The sequence below is a fragment of the Echinops telfairi genome, unplaced genomic scaffold (assembly GCF_000313985.2).
Source record: "Echinops telfairi isolate 266 unplaced genomic scaffold, ASM31398v2 ScPeMD7_7457;HRSCAF=8495, whole genome shotgun sequence".
Taxonomy (NCBI): domain Eukaryota; kingdom Metazoa; phylum Chordata; class Mammalia; order Afrosoricida; family Tenrecidae; genus Echinops; species Echinops telfairi.
In genome coordinates, this window is record NW_022111357.1 from 4,004,121 (window position 1) to 4,021,629 (window position 17,509).

At 38.8% G+C, this 17,509-nt stretch overlaps 1 protein-coding gene across 2 annotated transcripts in view; it reads right to left on the reverse strand.

Moving 5' to 3' along the window:
- The window catches only part of MACF1 (microtubule actin crosslinking factor 1), a 406,007-nt gene that overhangs the window by 46,272 nt on the left and 342,226 nt on the right, over positions 1 to 17,509 (reverse strand). Inside the window, exons 53-63 of one of the 2 annotated variants that reach the window (XM_004704946.2) lie at positions 14,877 to 15,038; positions 14,505 to 14,675; positions 12,851 to 13,017; positions 8,873 to 9,032; positions 8,204 to 8,530; positions 7,204 to 7,288; positions 6,304 to 6,545; positions 5,477 to 5,683; positions 3,966 to 4,085; positions 3,422 to 3,529; positions 22 to 240 (exon numbers count right to left, since the gene is read on the reverse strand). In XM_004704946.2, coding sequence (XP_004705003.1) covers positions 22 to 240; positions 3,422 to 3,529; positions 3,966 to 4,085; positions 5,477 to 5,683; positions 6,304 to 6,545; positions 7,204 to 7,288; positions 8,204 to 8,530; positions 8,873 to 9,032; positions 12,851 to 13,017; positions 14,505 to 14,675; positions 14,877 to 15,038 — 1,968 coding nt within the window. The remainder of the gene's footprint in view (positions 1 to 21; positions 241 to 3,421; positions 3,530 to 3,965; positions 4,086 to 5,476; positions 5,684 to 6,303; positions 6,546 to 7,203; positions 7,289 to 8,203; positions 8,531 to 8,872; positions 9,033 to 12,850; positions 13,018 to 14,504; positions 14,676 to 14,876; positions 15,039 to 17,509) is intronic. The other variant, XM_045298963.1, reaches the window with a different exon arrangement.

Below are 17,509 nucleotides of genomic sequence, written 5' to 3' on the forward strand. Positions count from 1 at the left end.
ACAATTTGGTTTGCTCCTTACCCTCATTTCTTCTTGCTGCTGTCTGAGCTGCTCATGATCAATAGCTGGAGGGGGTAACTGTGCTGTAAATGCCCGAGTTTCTTCAATCCAGGGGTTGAGTTCCTCGTAAGTTTCCCAAAATTGATTCACCAAAACCTGTGCCCGCTCTAGGCGGGCATAACGCTCTGAATTGAGTAGGCTTATGGCTTCATATTGCTGTATTAGAGACTCTGTCTTTTCCTTTGAGCCCAAACAAAGCAAAAAGGATTATTACGATTATGAATTCTTAAAAAAAAAAACTTATGCATACAATAAGGTCTGAAAATATACATTAAAATGTTCAAAAATATAGATTAACCTAGCAAGATTCTGAATGATCTTTTTTTTTAATTGTTTGAATATGGGCTCGTACGACTCATCACAATCCATACATACATCAATTGTGTAAAGCACATTTGTACATACATTGCCCTTGTCATTCTCAAAACATTGGCTCTCCACTTAAGCCCCCGGCATCAGGTCTTCATTTTTCCCCCTCTCTCCCTGCTCCCCACTCCCTCACGAGTCCTTGATAATTTATAAATTGTTATTTTGTCATATCTTGCCCTGTCCGACATCTCCCTTCACCCACCTTTCTGTTGTCCGTCCCCCAGGGAGGAGGTCACATGTAGATCCTTGTCATCGGTTCCCTTTTTCCAACCCACCCTCCCTTCTAAATGATCTTTCATGCTTATCTGATATTCTAAAAATTTGCATCATAGATTTATATAATTTCCCAAATTCCTAAGAAATAAAAATATTTTCCCACTCAGAGCAGTCAATTGAAAGAGACCATATGGCTGGCCCCACTATGAGACACAACATTCCTCACTGACCCATAGCCCAACATGGGACAACAATGAAGACACACTATGGGAATTCCGCTCGATCTGATCCCACCACACTGAGGCAAAACACTAAGGGCGTGCAACCGAAGAGCAAGGGGGAATAGAGCAACAAAGTCCCCAGGGAATAACAAAAATAGACTTTGGGGCCAGGGCCTGGTGCCCCGTCAGACTTGACTGGAAAACACTCCTAAAGGCCACCAAACAGTCCTTGCGCTAACTACAAGCTTTTCTTTCTTGTTGTGTTTTGTTTTTTGTCATTGGCTTGTTGTTGTTGTTTTGCTGTATATTGTTTCTTGGTTTTGCTGTCTTGTTTTTGTGCACGTTATTATCTCCGCAGGTTTGTCTAAATAAGATAGCCTGGATGAACAATCTGGAGGAGAAAACAACAGGGGACATGGGAGAGGGGAAGGTGGAGGGGGAAGGTAGTGGGGTTAACAAACCCAAGGGACAAGGGAACAACAAGTGATCCAAATCGGTGATGAGGAGGGTGTAGGAGGCCTGGTAGGGCGTCATCAAGGGTAATGTAACCGAGAGTAATTGCTGAAACCTAAATGAAGGCTGAGCATGAAAGTGGGACAAGAGGAAAGTCAAAGGAAATAGACAAAAGAGCTAGGAGGCAAAGGGTATTTATAGAGGTCTACATAAAGGCATGTACATATGTAAATATATTTATATATGAGGATATGGAAATAGATCTATGTGCATTTATTTACAGGTTTAGTATTAAAGTAGCAGATGGACATTGGGCCTCATTGGACATTGCTCCCTCAATGCAAGAATACTTTGTTCTACTAAACTGGGATTCTATGATGCTCACCTGCCCTAACACAATCCCTGAAGGCAAAGCGGGTGAATAAGCAATTATGGCAAAGAAAGCTAATGGTGCCCAGTTAACAAAAGATATAGTGTCTGGGGTCTTAAAGGTAAACAAGCGGCCATCTAGCTCAGAAGCAACAAAGCCCAGATGGAAGAAGCACACCAGCCTGTGTGATCACAAGGTGTCTAAGGGATCAGGCATCATGAGAACAAAAAATCATACATTGTTTATGAGGGGGGGGTGTTGGGTGGAGACCCAAAACTCATCTGTAGGCAATTGGAAATCCTCTTACGGAAGGGTCTCGGTAAGCAGACGAGTCAGGGTGTAGTGTAGCAATGATGAAACATACGACTTTCCTATAGTTCCTAAATGCTCCCCCTGCTCCCTACTATCATGATCCCAATTCTACCATACAAGTCTGGCTAGACCAGAGGATGTACACTGGTACAGATAGGAACGGGAAACACAGGAAATCCAGGGCGGATGATCCCTTCAGGACCAGTGGTGAGAGTGGTGATACTGGGAGGGTGAGGTGGAAAGGCCTCCCTGGGGAACGGACAACAGAAAAGTGGGTGAAGGGAGATCACTTATTGTTCCCTTGTCCCTTGGGTTTGTTAACACCACTACCTCCCCCCCGACCTTCCCCTCTCCCATGTTCCCCCGTTGTTTTCTCCTCCAGATTGTCGGACAGTGCAAGATATGACAAAATAATAATTTATAAATTATCAAGGGTTCACGAGGGAGCGGGGAGTGAGGGAAAAAACGAGGAGCTGATGCCAGGGGCTTAAGTGGAGAGCAAATGTTTTGAGAATGATGAGGGTAATGAATGTACAAATGTGCTTTATACAATTGATGTATGTATGGATTGTGCTAAGAGTTGTATGAGCCCCTAAAAAAAAAAGCAATAAAATGGCAAGAGAACAACACAGTAAAATGAAATGTTCAGTAATGATATATGAATTTAGATGAGACATTATTTAAATGGATCATTTTAGGGGCTATAATAGAGTCTTTACCCATTAGGTTCTACTCATTTGTTTTCTTTAACAAACAAGTCTCCACAAACCTGGCATTTTTGTTTCTTATGTTTGGGATTAATAGCTCAGTCAGGTATGATGATGATCTTGGAGGAAATAAGGTTAAGCATATGCTTTATAAAAAAAAATTTTTTTTTAATTGTTCTATGAACTATGTGGGGATTTCAAAATTTTCCACAAACTTTTTGAAGTCTTCTATATCTCTCTTAGTTAATCATTTTTGAAATGAGGATGCCTTTTTAGAAAGACCTGGAGAAGTGATTTATATCCGCAAATGGTTCTGCAAAGCTGTCATAAAACCTTAAAACTATTCAAAACTCTTTCTGTATGGACTGAAGGCTAATAGTGACTTCTGTTACATGATTCACCATGGCTATGAACGCAGAACATGGAAGTGGGTTTTAATACCACCATTAGTGATAAAGATTAGGAAGAAAACAGTCTCCTAACTCATCAAAAATACTCCTAAGTCACCACAATTAAGACAGGATAATCTACAAACATAACAATTAATTGTCAGGATGTGCAGAACTGGTTGGTGTTTTGTTCTGTGTACACAGGGTCGCAATGCACGAGAACCGATCTGAAGGCACCTATCAATAAGACAAGAACGCTATTGTGGTGAATAGATACATATACTGTGGTGAATAGATACATGCTTAGCATATACTCTGTAATACCTGTAACAAAGTTTTCTGTTCCTCCCCACAGGTGCCAAAGATTTCACCTCGATGACTGAAGAGTTCATCCATTGAGTCTTTGTGCCGAATGATGTCAATGGAGAAAGCCTTTGGAAAGTACACCATAGTTAAGTCTTCTGCCTAAGCTTGCTTTGGCATAAAATTAGCTTGTGAAAAGTTAGCTCTAGTCTGTAATAAATTCTTTGCTTTAAAGCAGTATCAAACACCACACTTGTTCCTTAGAAGTTTGATCTCTTGCCTATCCACACATCTTCAAAGTCTGTCCTTTAGTAGCTAACAAAAATATCTCCTTTCCTTAACACTGGCCATGAAATTGTTAATTATACTAAATTGCTGACTATTCTGAATTAATGAGCCCATTTCTCCCTTGTCACAAAGCAGTTCTTCTTACCCCACATATTCATAACATTTATATCCACTAATATGATAGTCACTCGACTTGACTTGGGATAGTGAGAAAAACTCTCAGTCACACTAGGTTCTACTAACTCAGGAAACAGTGGGCACATGGTGTTACACTTACCTTCTGTACCTGAAGCTGAGCTGTGGTCTGGTCCTGCTCCAGGCGAATAGGTCCAAGGGCCATTAGTTTTCGCTTTGTTTCAGCCACCCACGCTAGTTCTGCATCAGCAGCTTGTTCATACTAACAAAAGTGTTTGGAGAATAAAGTAACAAGTTACACATAGCCATAGTCCTACTTGTTAAACTATAATTTACTCAAAAGAGAGAGGCCTGGATTTCTACTACAGTTTCAGAATCCAAATAGTGGTCCAACAGCCAGAACAGCAGCAGAAAGTGACACCCTTCAATATCAACATACTTCTAAGGGTGTTTTTATAAGGATGCACACCTCTCTCCTGAGTACTAGACCGATTCAGAGGTTTAAACTTATTTAACATGGCAGCAGACAGTTTGAGTCAAGAAGATCCAAAACCTTTAAACAAGTATGATAGCTAGACTTTTATGCAGTACCAAAGCTGACCCAAGGGGGAGGGAGCACTGGAGCTGATAATTGCACAGCTCATTTTGGAGGTGAATCAATCATGGGGGGAGGGAAAGCTCTAGTATGGATGCGGTGCTGATTGTACAATCCCCCCTTGACATGTTTGAATGAACGACTGAAGTGTTCAATTCTATGTGCCAATAAAACTGTAAAATAAATAAATGCCAAAAAAACCAAACAAACACCCAAGAGAAAGAAACCCAAGAACATGCTTTACATAATTGCTTTTCATGAGTGTTCTTCAATTTTTATCTCTTCCTCTTCAATTGTGCCAACTTACACAAATAAAGCGAAAGTAAGGTCTTTCGCACAGGACAAATGTTGTACTGGAATAACTGGCCAAGACTAGGGATTATCAATGAAGACACATTTGGGGGAAATAGAGTTAGAGCAAACATCTGTGTGGTTCAGAAAGCATTTTCTTTATCATTATAACCCCAAGGTTTCATGCTACATTATTTTTGTGCTACAGCACAATAGGTATCTATCTAGCTACAAAGAAAAGTAATTAATTCCTTTTTAGAAAGAAGGAAAAAAAAATGGGTGGAAATATGACACCTGTGTATACCGAGAGGGGCTCTATTTTGGATGGCTCTGCTATTTTGGTTAGCATACCTGATAGTAATTATAGTTCTAGGTTCCTTCCCTCTCTCAACTAATGCTAAGACAGTTGATTATGTCAAACTAAGATTGTGATACATTTGGAACTTTGGGGTCTAGATATTATCTACTGTAATGGCAATCTACCTGCTTAGAAGGGAACAGTTAAAAAAAGAGTCTCACTCTTCTCCAAATTGTTCTCTAACCAAAAGGGTCAAGTAGTTTGGAATTACTCAATCAAACCTGGATCCATCATCACAAACTTCTGCCCAATTACTTGCCATCAGTGAAATGTCTGTTGCCCCTGAGACTTAATGTGGTCTCAACACTCCTACTCTTGAGCTTGTAGTTTTACATGGGTCATGGTCTTGTACCTTACTCACAGATCCCCACTACCTAAAGTATCAATGCAGAGGTGTTGTCAACATTACCTGTTGTGATCTCTGAATAGCAGCATCAATTTCATCCACCCTTTGTCCAACAGTGTCACTGATCAGCTTGTACTGTTCGTTGGCATCAGACACAAGTTTGTCCAACCCTTCTCTGGCTCTCCAGGGTACCAGCTCGAGAAGAGCGCGGCTCACTTCATTCACGGTGTCCAACACCAGCCTGTGCTCCATGACCTCCTTCTTTAACTCCTAGGGAAGGAAGGCAGTTTTCAGGCTGCACCTTGCTAAATAAAGCGCATTAGCAGCTGTGCTGGTGGAACGTACTGGTGTTACCACACATCTCAGCAGAGTGCTGACCTCGTTCCTTGTCTTAAAATTTTCAATCATTCTGCAGCATTCTGCAGCCTGCCTTTAGGCTTAGCTGCAACTTCTTTAAAACTGTCTATAAGACTTCCTGAGTCAGACTGTCCTGGGTGAAACAAATAGAACTCCATTTTTTTTTATTTCAATAGAAATAATATGCATTTAATAGTATTTATACAGGGTTTCTCAATGTCTATCTAGAACACTGTACTAGATCCTGCATTGGAATCAAATATGACCATGAAGTGCTCTCTAGTGAACCATGAAAGTAAAGTCTAAAATGTTGGGAACAAGTGAATTCTTAAGGATTTGGTACTCATTTTTTTTTTTTTTCTAGCCCAAATAAGTCTTCTTTTGTATGTCTTTTCTTAGGTCCATGAGTAAATAAGAAAGGAGGGGGCCAAAAGCTTTTGTTCTAGATTTAAGGTGGAGATGGTGGGCAATGAAACTTAAGGATCTGAAGAAAAGGACTGTTTTTACTTTTACAGTGTGAGATGACAGCTCACCTTCTGTCTTTGCTGAAACAGGGGTATCTGCTCCCCTGTGGGAGACTGTCCTCCACTGGCTGCCAGCTCCTCCTCCACCTTCCTCAGCCACCCAGTCAGTTCCTCGTAAGTAGACTGGAACTTGGTAGCCAGCTGACGAGCTTGCTCTAAAGTTCTGAGGGCCTTGGAACTAGTGATTGTGATGTCTGTGTAACGAGTCTTTATTCCATCTAGTTTCTCCTGGATAAGCAATACCTCTTCCCCTGTGAAACACAGAACACAATTATACATATTTAAGAAATCTAGAGATGAAGCAAGGAGCCCTGGTGGTACAAAGGGCTAAGCATCCTGCTAAGTGCAAGGATGGTGATTCAATCCCACCAGCTGTTCCTTGAGAAAAAGAAGAGTCTCTTAGCTTCCATAAAGATTTACTGCCAGAAACCCTAAGGAATTCGACCCTGTCCTATAAGGTTACTATGAGTTGTAATCAAGTTAATGGCAAGGGGTGCATAGGAGGTAGTCCGTTTAATCTCCTTTTCTTAAAATTCGATCTTTCCTTTTACAGTGGCAGTGATTTCAATGCAAAGAGTAATAGATGAAGCCACGTCCAGATTAAGACCTGAATTTCAACTGCAGGTCTTCCCCAGATTTTCCGTCCATGTTTTCGTGAATTCTGGCATTCAATATTATCAATTATGGGGAGAGAGCAATTAAGGGAAGACATCATCCATAACTTAATGGGAGACAATACTTCCAAAAGACTAGAAACACAGCTTTGCCAGCCTTGCTGGAGCACATGCTAATACAATGAGTATGTATGAAGCTCCTCATTTATCAAAGAGGAGTGGCCAACGCTTACTTCCCTGGAGATGTGATTATCTCTGTGACAAAAGAGGTGCTGAGGTGCATTTTTCAAAGTACCTGTGGTTTGTTTTAGGAGAGCCTGACCATTTTTAATGGCTTGATCTACAGTCTTCTTTCTATTAACAATCTCTTCATTTAAAGCCTGAAAGGAAAGAATAGCATTAAACCCAAACAATTGAAAAATGAAGTGAAAGACATTTAAGATCTTTGAGAGAGCATATTTAAAGTAAAGAAGTGATCTTTTCAGATGAATTCCGGTTTATTTTATTTTTTTTAAATATCAGATACTTGATTCCTTCATTATTTCTTTGGTTATCGTCATTAATAATCCAAAGTAATTCACTTAAATTCATAAAGGCAAGCTTTCCTTTCTACTAGATAAGAAGGAATTTAGATTAATCAGCCAAGAAAGGAAAAAGTGAAATGCATCAAAAGTATCTACTAAGCCCCAAATAAAGAGTAAGAAGAGAGCTCAAGAAAAGAAAGTTAGCAAGAGGCTGACTTAGTTAGAATCCTGGTTGAAAACTCTCAATATTTGAAATCAATGTAACAGTACAATTTTAAATGGTTAAATAAAAAAAACAACCTAAAAAGCAGCTTTACTTATTTTTAAAAGCCCGCGAGAGAGATGAAATGAAAAAGGAAATTTGTTCTAGAGAAGACTTAGAATACCTAGAGTTTGAGTAGATGAAGGCCTAGATATATTAAATAAATTATATCAGTTTGATCAAATACTGGGCACTATTTGGGCAGACCGGGTTTTGTCCAACTACATTCTCATTCATAAAACTGTTCAAACGAAAACTGGAGATATCACTAATGACATACAGCACATGCTGCACTTGAGATGGCCCCGACTTTACTTTGTACCTTCTTCTAGGATAACTGATGTGATTTTGTTGAATACAAGTATGTCCATGACCTTATAAAAATAAATAACTCCAAGTTTCTAACTTGTGTATGAAGTAAACTGAAAGCGTTTAGAATGAGAAATAAATATGAATCAAAACACAAAAGAACTAGTAACATAACCAATAAGAATGGAAAACACGAATACCAGATGATCAGCATGCTGCTTCTGCAGGACATCCTGTCTGTAATCCTTTACGCACACTGAACTGAGCTTGTCCTCAACCTCAGCCAGCCAGTTGAGCACCTCCACTTCATCCTCCCCAAACAGTCTAGCATTAGACAGTGCTTGTTCAAGCAGAGCTGCTTTCCGGCAGCACCGGTCTTGAATCTCACTGTATCGGGCCTGCAACAAGTCTAGTTTGTCTGAGAGCACACCCTGTTCAGTAGAGCATGTCAGGGAGGAGAGGGACTGCCCAATTTTGACTGCCTGGTGCACATCTGTTGCATGGCTTTCTATTTCTTCCTCCAGAGCCTGGAAATCCAGAGTGGAAAAAATGAATAACAGAAATAAAACAAATGAAAACACAAAACAATGAGTAACAAATGATATAACAAATTAAATAACAACATAACAATTCGCCTACTGAAGGGCAAATTTAAAAATTGGAAACAAATTTTTGTGTGTGGTGGCAGCCTATTAGTCAATTTCTATTTCAAGACTCTGACATTTGCAATTAATAATCTGACTATATTTACATTAAACGTAAAAAGATGCCACAGAATATGTCTTCCAGAGTGCCTGCAGCTCATTTTCTTATTTCTAGGATTTCTCATTCCAGTTCCGTGCTTCCATTTACTCCAACTACACTCCTACCTTGTGCCGAACAATCTGTTGTTGAATTTTGGCAGCCTGAGTGCCAACAGGTTCTGAGTTAGCAAGTTTTTTCTCTGTCACAGATAAGAAGTCAGAAATAGGCTCAGCTGTCTCGTGGAATTGTTTGGCCAGAACCAGGATATCTTCCAGCTGCTTTTGCCTACACAAATATATTAAAACAAGATGCTCAGACAACAAGTCACACGAAGACTTTTAACACAGTACCAGAGTCAACAAAAGACCAATGTTCACAAGGTAGAGTTTCAATATCAGCAGTCAACATTAAACATATAAGGCATATTGTATATACTTATTTATTGTCATAACCTTGATAAGTCAAAGGTAATTATGCCGACTATGACAAAAGAAAAACGAACACTGAAGTCTAAAATGAAAAGATTTTCTCAAGTTACCCAAGAAGTAGAAATGATAAATGAGAACTAAAATGGCATCTTCTAAACTTAGTGTTCTCCCTCCTCAACCTACACATTGATATACATCAAAGTGGAATGTAATCCATGTATCATCTGAACATGTGATCTAAAGAAAGTTTAAAGAGGCTAAAAAAATCAGTCTTCTATCATTCTTTCTCTCTGCCACTGTTACTTTTACTGTTAAGTAAAGAGAATTTGAAATCAGACTTTCAGTAATTTCAACTGACTTCAGAATGTAACTTTGAATCCAGATTTAAGGCATAAAGTGGCCTCAGAATGGCTGAATTTGCGAGCACAAATTTAAGTCAAAAGAAAGATGGTAAGCTGATGCCAAGGGCTCAAGTAGAAAGAAAATGTTTTGGGAATGATGATGGCAACAAAGGTACAAATGTGCATGACAAATTGGATGTATGTATGGATTGTGATAAGACTTGTACAAGCCCCCAATAAAATGATTAAAAAAAAAAAAAAGGAAAGATAATATACCCCACTTGAGGAGAACGAGTAACAGAATTGTAGGAGAACAGACATATTGGATGGGGTAAGATATGGCAAAAAATATATAATAATATTCTGTAGGTATAAAATATCAAATAACCAAGGGACGAGGGAAGCCAGGTATTGGAAGCAGCCTAGAGTCAGAAAAACTAAAAAAAAATCACTAGAAAATTCTGTCAGTATACAGATTAATGATGACGCCTATGAACAAAGTAAATGATAGGTTGTTTGAAAAGATTGGGAGTATATGGTGCACTGTAGTTCAGCAAACCTTTACTGAACACTGTGTGAGGGCCATCGATGGTGGCTACCACTGGCAAATTTATTTTAATAAGTAACTTAAAAATTTTTAAATCTTGATTATCTGAAATGCTTATTACATTTCAATAAAGGAAAAGCTATCATTAATTTTAATTGTCAATATACGTACAGAATTTTCTATTTTGTTTATGCTAGTCTCTAAAATAACTTCAATTAGTGCAACTGAAGCATATAAAGATTATAATTAAACTGAAATATCATTTAAAAAAATTGCCTCTCTAAAATTTCCCTATCTTTCTGCCTTATCTGTACTTCTGGAATCCGCAAGTTTAGTGAAGTGTCTATAAAAAGATTTGTAGCAACAAAGAGAAGTTAAAATAATTTAGAAGCACAAAAAATCCAATGTTAGGGAATCCCTTTAAAAGTCTTTTCAAAAAAAAGAAAGTCTTTTCAATATCTCTAACAAATGTAGCTGTCCTTGCAATACTGGCCCATAAACTGCTAGGTTGGGAAGATAAAATAGGGTAGCGGAAAAAAAAAAGAAAGGTACATTACAAAGAAATCATGACTTTAAGAAGTTCATGAGTGGAGACCCAGGGCCCATTGGTAGGCCACTGGGGATCCCCTTGCGGAGGGGTCTGGGGGAGGAGATGAGCCAGTCACGGTGCGATGTAACAATGATGAGAAGTACAACCTTCCTCTGGTTCCTGGAGGTTTCCTCCCCGCTCCCACTACCATGACTCGAATTCTATCTTGCAAGACTGGCTGGACCAGAGGAGGTACACTGGTACAGATAGGAACTGAAAATACAGGGAATCCAGGACGGATGAGCCCTATAGGACCAGTGGTGTGGGTGGCAAAACAGGGAGGGTGGGGGGAGAATGGGTGGGGAAGAGGGAACCGATTACATGGAACTGTGTGTGACCTCTTCCCTGGGGGACGGACAACCGAGGGGTGGATGGGGGGAGACGTCGGACAGGGCAAGATATGACAAGGTACCCATTTGTAAACTATCGGGGGCTCATGCGGGAGGGGGGAGCGGGGAGGGAGGGGAGGGGTGAGGACCTAGTGTCGGGGGTTTGGGTGGGGAGAAAATGTTTTGAGAAACGATGTACGGGTGCGCTTTGCGCAATTGATGTGTGTATGGATTGGGATGACAGTTGTATGATCCCCTAAGAAAATGTTAAAAAAAAAAAAAAAGAAGAAGTTCATGAACCACAGATGTAAGTACAAAGAGTAATAACCATACACACGGGAATAGAGAAAGAGCAATGGCAATGAGAAGAAGCTATTTTATGCTGGAGAATAAGAAAAGCCTCAGAGAAGGAGAGAAGAGGTAGAGTGATGGGAGAAAGGCTATCAACACAGTAAAAGGCTTTAGGGAATTGACAAAATATTTTAAAACTAGAATATAAGGAAGGGAGAAAAATAGTGGGAACTAAGAAAGATAAGCTGGAGTTAAAGATAAGTTGGAGTCAAAGATAAACTGGAGTTCAAAGCTTTGAATGTTGGATTAAAGGGTTTAGATTTTGCTTTATAGGCAAGAGGGAGCTATTAAATGTTTTTGAGCATGGAAAAACACAAGCAGAGATGTATTTCAAAAAGGTTCAAACTGCACCCCCCTCTCCCCCCCCTAAAAAAGGTTCACCCAGAGTCAAAAGATGGAGAGGTTGAAATGAGGAGGGCAAGTGGGAAAGGTGTGGTAGCAGAGTACTTAGGAGGTAGTCCAAGGGAGAGAGCTCATGAATCATGAGCTTTTGAGTTGAGACTATAAAGGACAACATAAAAGCAAAAATGGACAGGGTTTGCCTCCTAATAGATGTGAGGAGCAAACAAAGGGAAAATATGAGGTGAGGTTTTAAGCTGGGTTACTGGAAGACTGATGGAAATGAACAAAGAGAAAAAAATGAGGGAGGCGATCTGGAAATCGAATTACAGTCTTTCATTTTTGTTATCTCCCATTAGTATGAACAAGTAAAACTTCAATAAATGTTTATTAATTAACTAACTCAGATAAGAAATAAGCAAGTCATGGGTAGCTGGAAGTTAAGTGAATAAAAAGGGAATTACTTGAAAATTGTTGTTGGCTACAGAAAACCTAAAGAATAGAGTAGTAAGTGATCAATTCTAACACTCTCATGATTTCTGATTGGGTGGAATTTATTTTTAAAGATGGGAACAGTTAGGATAACCATTTGGCATATTAAATTCAGATGACTATAGTTAAAGTTATGGAAAGAGAAGGTACTTCTTTGAAGGAAGAAAGGGTACTGGCTGTCTCTTGGCCATTTAATGTAAAAATTCAGATATCTTTTCAATGACCATTTATTAAACAGGATCACAAACTACTGCCTAGATAAAAAAACTAATGCAAATATTAGGATTAATAGAAAAGAAATATGATGTCAATTCCAAGCAGCAAAAACATTATTTATAAATAAGAAGGGGAACAAAAATCAGTTTTTTAAATTCAGAAAGCGACTTAGCTGGATTGTAGGAGTTCAGTGTCTGACATAGGAGCCATGACTGTACTGTGGCAGAATAGGAACCGCGCAACGAGTCTTCCAGTTCTGAGACTTATGGAGGAGCTGAAGCTCATTTCCTAACAGTGACTGTGGTTACGAGGTTTATCTCTGAACACTTACTTATTCCTCTTCAAGACAAAAGCCATTAAACACTGTATAAATCATTCTAGGAGCTTCAAGAGCATCTTAATGTCGGCAGGTCAAAAATAAGATCCAGCAAACTGTCTCGGACTCATTCTTCAAAGCCCTTTTGGCCTTACCTGGCTGCTGCCTTGTTGAGTAGCTCAGTCCATCTACCTTCAAGACTCTGTAATTGTCCAGTGATTTTCTCTCTATCAGCCAGTTCTGCAGATTCAGCTATTCTGCCTCCTTCTGCTTGCAGCATGTCTACTGTGGCCTTTCGATCATCTAAGAGCCGCTGGAGCAACTATTGTATACACGTTAAAAAAAAGAAAGAAAACTGTCATTTTTTATGTTTATAAAATGGGAGGGTGGGGGAACCAATAAATCTTAAATTGAATTAGTGTTTATTCCCCCCAGCTCCATTCTTGAGGCAAAACATGAGGTACCACATAGTTTCTACTAATCATATGAAAAGTTCATATAAACTATACATAAATTTTTCAAACAATTACATTTTTTCTCTTCAATTACATTTTAAATGAAGCATTAAAGGGCACTTCCTTGAACAAGAGAAAAATGCACAGAAATGGAATTTTTTTAAAATAGAGAAGCTTGTACATGGTAAACTTTACTTAGCACTTGCTAACCCTGCTAAAGCAGAAATCTCTGAACATAAAAATGTGGATGAAAGATCAAAATACATGAACAAATAAAATAGTTTATTCCAACATGTGCCACAGTAGTAAACTAGAAGATTAAAGTTGTTTGTCAGGTGCCACTGAATTGGTTCTGACTCGGCAACCCTATGTACAACAAAACAAAATCCTGGCCAGTCCCCGCAACATGCTCACAATCATTCCTATGCTGAGTTCACTGTCGCAGCCACTATGTCAAGCCATATCCTTGAAGGTCATCCTCTATTTCATTGACCTTCTACCAAACATGATGTCCTTCTCTAAGGACTGGTCTCTCTTGATAGCTTGTCCAAATTAGGGGAGAACTTTCATTATCCTCAATTCTCAGGAGCATTCTGATTGCATTTTTTTCCAAGGTAGATTTGTTTGTTCTTCTAATAGTCCATGGTATATAAACTCAATGCTGACTCATATCGACACCCTGTGGATTTCCAAGAATATAACTGTTTACAGGAGTAGAAAAATCAATCTTTCTCCCAAGGAGGTCCTGGTGGTTTCAAACAGCCAAACTCGTAACTATTACACCAACAAGGCACCACAAATCCATGGTATGGTGAATTTAATAATCTTCACCAACAGTGTAATTGGAAAGGTACGAATTCTTTGGTCTTTTTCATTGTCCAGCTTTTGTATGTATATGAGGTGACTGAAAATACCATGGCTTGGGTCAGACACACTTTAGTAGTCAAAATGACACTTTCCCTCTTTACTATTTTAAAGAAACCTTGGGCAGATTTGGCCAATTCAAATTGTTGTTTTGAGTTGACTGTTGCTTCCACGCTACAAGATTAAAATATCGAACTCACTGCCAATGAGCTGATTCCAATTCAAAGTAACCTTAGAATTTCCCCACTTTGTAAATCATTAAGGGAGCAGACAGCCTCATCTTCTCCTTTGGATGGGGCTATGTTCAAACCACTGACCTTGAAGTTAGCTAAGATTAAAGTAAGATGATGAAAATCAGTTTCGACTTTTCTTTGTTAGGATCACAAAAAACAGGTTAGGGTTCTACCAAAACTCCTGAAACTATAAGCAAATGTGTTGTCTGCCACTCCCTACAGCTGTTACAGTTCACTCTCCCAACATTCTCACTTACCTTCTGTTCTTGGATCTGTGCTTTGACCACTTTATACTCAGCAGATGGAGGTTTCTGATTGGCTATGAGCTCCTCTGTGTCTGCCAACCAGCTGAGCAATGGCTCCAAGGCATCTTGAAACTTCCCACAATGCAACAAAGCCTCCTGCAGCTGTGCGATTCTTTGTGCGACCTATAGCACAGATCAGAGGTTCATTACGAGGAAGGAGACAAGAGTAAGTAGTTTTTAACTACTGGCCCCTTTAAGCAACTACAGATTGCAAGTGACAAATTTGCATTTGCATTCAGGTTCCAGCACACCTGTAGACTTTAAAATACTGCCTTGTCTTCTATGCCACTATTCCCGGTACCTTGTTATACCCTTGCCACTCACCTTTTTATTCAGTGTATTCCAGCGAGCATTGATCTCTTCTATGTCGTGTTCCAAACCTTGAACATCACAGTTTTTCCCGGCACTCTGAATCAATCCCTGGCCAAGTCCATTCACCTGCTGCAATTTCATCTGCAGGGGATCCACTTGTTCTTTCTGAAATGTCTAGATAATAGCAAATCAAAGACTTAAACTAAAGGCTATTAGAACCTCTATACCACAGAATGGCTATTCTTATAAGATCATGGTTCAGTAAAGAAGGTCAAAGAATAAAATGAGGAAACAAGTAATTTGCACAGGGTAGTATCAAGGATAACACGTGGTTTCATATTTCACTGAACTTCCTATGGACATGTAATTACAGCGTTAAGACACTGGTCTTTAACCCAATGACTCCTGTGTTTGTGTGTATTTTAAAATATATTTGATTTGTAATGTAAAAAGCTCAAGGGACTAGAGAAGCATCCTCAAAATATCATAAGAGTAAGTATAATGTACATTAATACTAAGAGGGAAACATGATACCAAATGCCTAGTATTTAAAATTAAAAATACCTTGGGGAATAGCTTTAACTGACCACTGAAATGTATGCACTGCTCTTCTTGGAGTAGGACTAATAACTCAATTAGTCAGAACATATTAATGGCATGAAAAAACATCAACCTCATAACTTAACTCCCCTGTGGCCATTTAACTTCATTCTGTTCCAGGGCCACAGAGCACACACAGCCAATAATCTTGAAACTGTATTCCTCTGATTATAGAAGGATATGGGCCAATAATATCAGGAAATTTCCTTAACTTCAGACACATGCACACTGCTTTTTAAAATACAGAAGTGTAGTGTTTAAAATACTTTAAAAAAAAGATACTGTGTATGTTAATGTCCACTATGGATTAAGAGGATTTTAAAACAGTGTAATCATAACGAATCATCTACATAGTTATCTCAACTATATTTATATCCTATATAAATATAAACTATATTGTTTCATAATGAACATGAATTTCTAAAAGGAAAACAAAAAAGGTCAGAATGCTATCTTTGCCACATAAAATTTAATATGGAAAATAATGAAATAAGTATAAGGGGGACTTCAAAAGACTGGTGGAAAAATGGAAGTAAATGGTAATGGTATGTTCCATGAATTTTCTGAAGTCCCTTTTATGCTAAGTTCAGATTTTTCTTCTTATCAGAGGATTTGATCAACCACATTATATACTGGCCTACATTTGTTTCCATAAAAAGTTTCTTCAGTTATAGTGAGACAAGTGATTAAGAGAAAATAGAAAAAGACAAAAAGAGAGAGGGGAGTGGGGGGGCGGGTTACGGAGAAAAAGAGAAATGGTAGGTTTATGTAGGCAAGAACTATATGAAGCCACATGAAAAATTAGAGGTTCAAATTCATCCAGAGGTACCTCAAAAGAATGGCCTACGAAAAGCCAGTCACTGAAAACCCCAGTAAGCACAGTTATATTTGAACATGCATAGGGTCAATATGAGTTAGAATCAAATCCACAGCAACTGGTTTGCTTTTTGACCACAGATCACACTAGGTTAGAACTGACTCTATAAAGACAGGTCTATGGCTGAATAAGTGAGTCACCAGGAAAGGAAAACCCAAGGAACACTGAAAGAGAAGGTAGCAAAAGTAAATTACTAGTGTATGTCCTCTCTCACTATTTGGTTATATTCTGTTTTCCTGAGTAACACAAGGCAGTTCAGTTAAAAAATAAATAAATGACTTTCCCCCAGCAACATGGTTCCCAGAAAGAAAGAGGGGAAAAAACCTGCTACCCTTTTCAAACATTTAAGATTTTCTTACTGAACAAAAAACCAAAAAACGAAACAAAATGAAAACCAAACCAAACCAGAACCAAAACCAAACATGCTTTGGTAAGATACTTTGATTCCAAATGATAAAGAGTCAGGGGTAAGAAAGACCAAGGAGACAGAAAGCTGGAGGGAAAACGCCAGGTCAGCAACACGGAGGGCTGTGAAGCCTACCTGACAGTGGGCATGCACACTGCTTTCACTAACTACCTTACCTGCACGTGGCTTACTCAACGGAAAATCAATGAGGTTAAAAAATTGAAACTGCTGTTCCTGCACAGTTTTTAAAAATGTGTTTAAAACATTGAATTGTATGACATTGTGCATTATATGTCAATACAACCATTAAAATGGAAGAACAAACTGTCGTTCCTTGGTCACACTTGATGCGGTCAGCAGCCACATGCAGTTAGCGCCTGCTATACTAGGGAACAGCAGCACAGGTAGAGAACATTTCGCCCTCGGCAGGAGAAATGTACTACCATACAGTGGTATTCATGATAAGGAAAAGGAAAGCACATTTAATTAGGCTACTAATCTTTTGATAGCAAGGCAAATTGTCAAAAAAATTTTAGTTGACTTTGTTTATAGATATTTCCTATAGAAAAAGAGATTTTTTCCTGGGAATTTGTACCCAGAAGACCGTGGGTATTTGTCTCATTTTCTTCAGAAGTCTGAAATGTGTAAAATTACCTCTAAATAAATACTATCTAGATAGTGGTTCAACACCATTGAACAGAATGTTAAAGTAAATTTGAACACACTTGCTCTCATCTCTTAAGCCTAAAATACTGTTTTGCA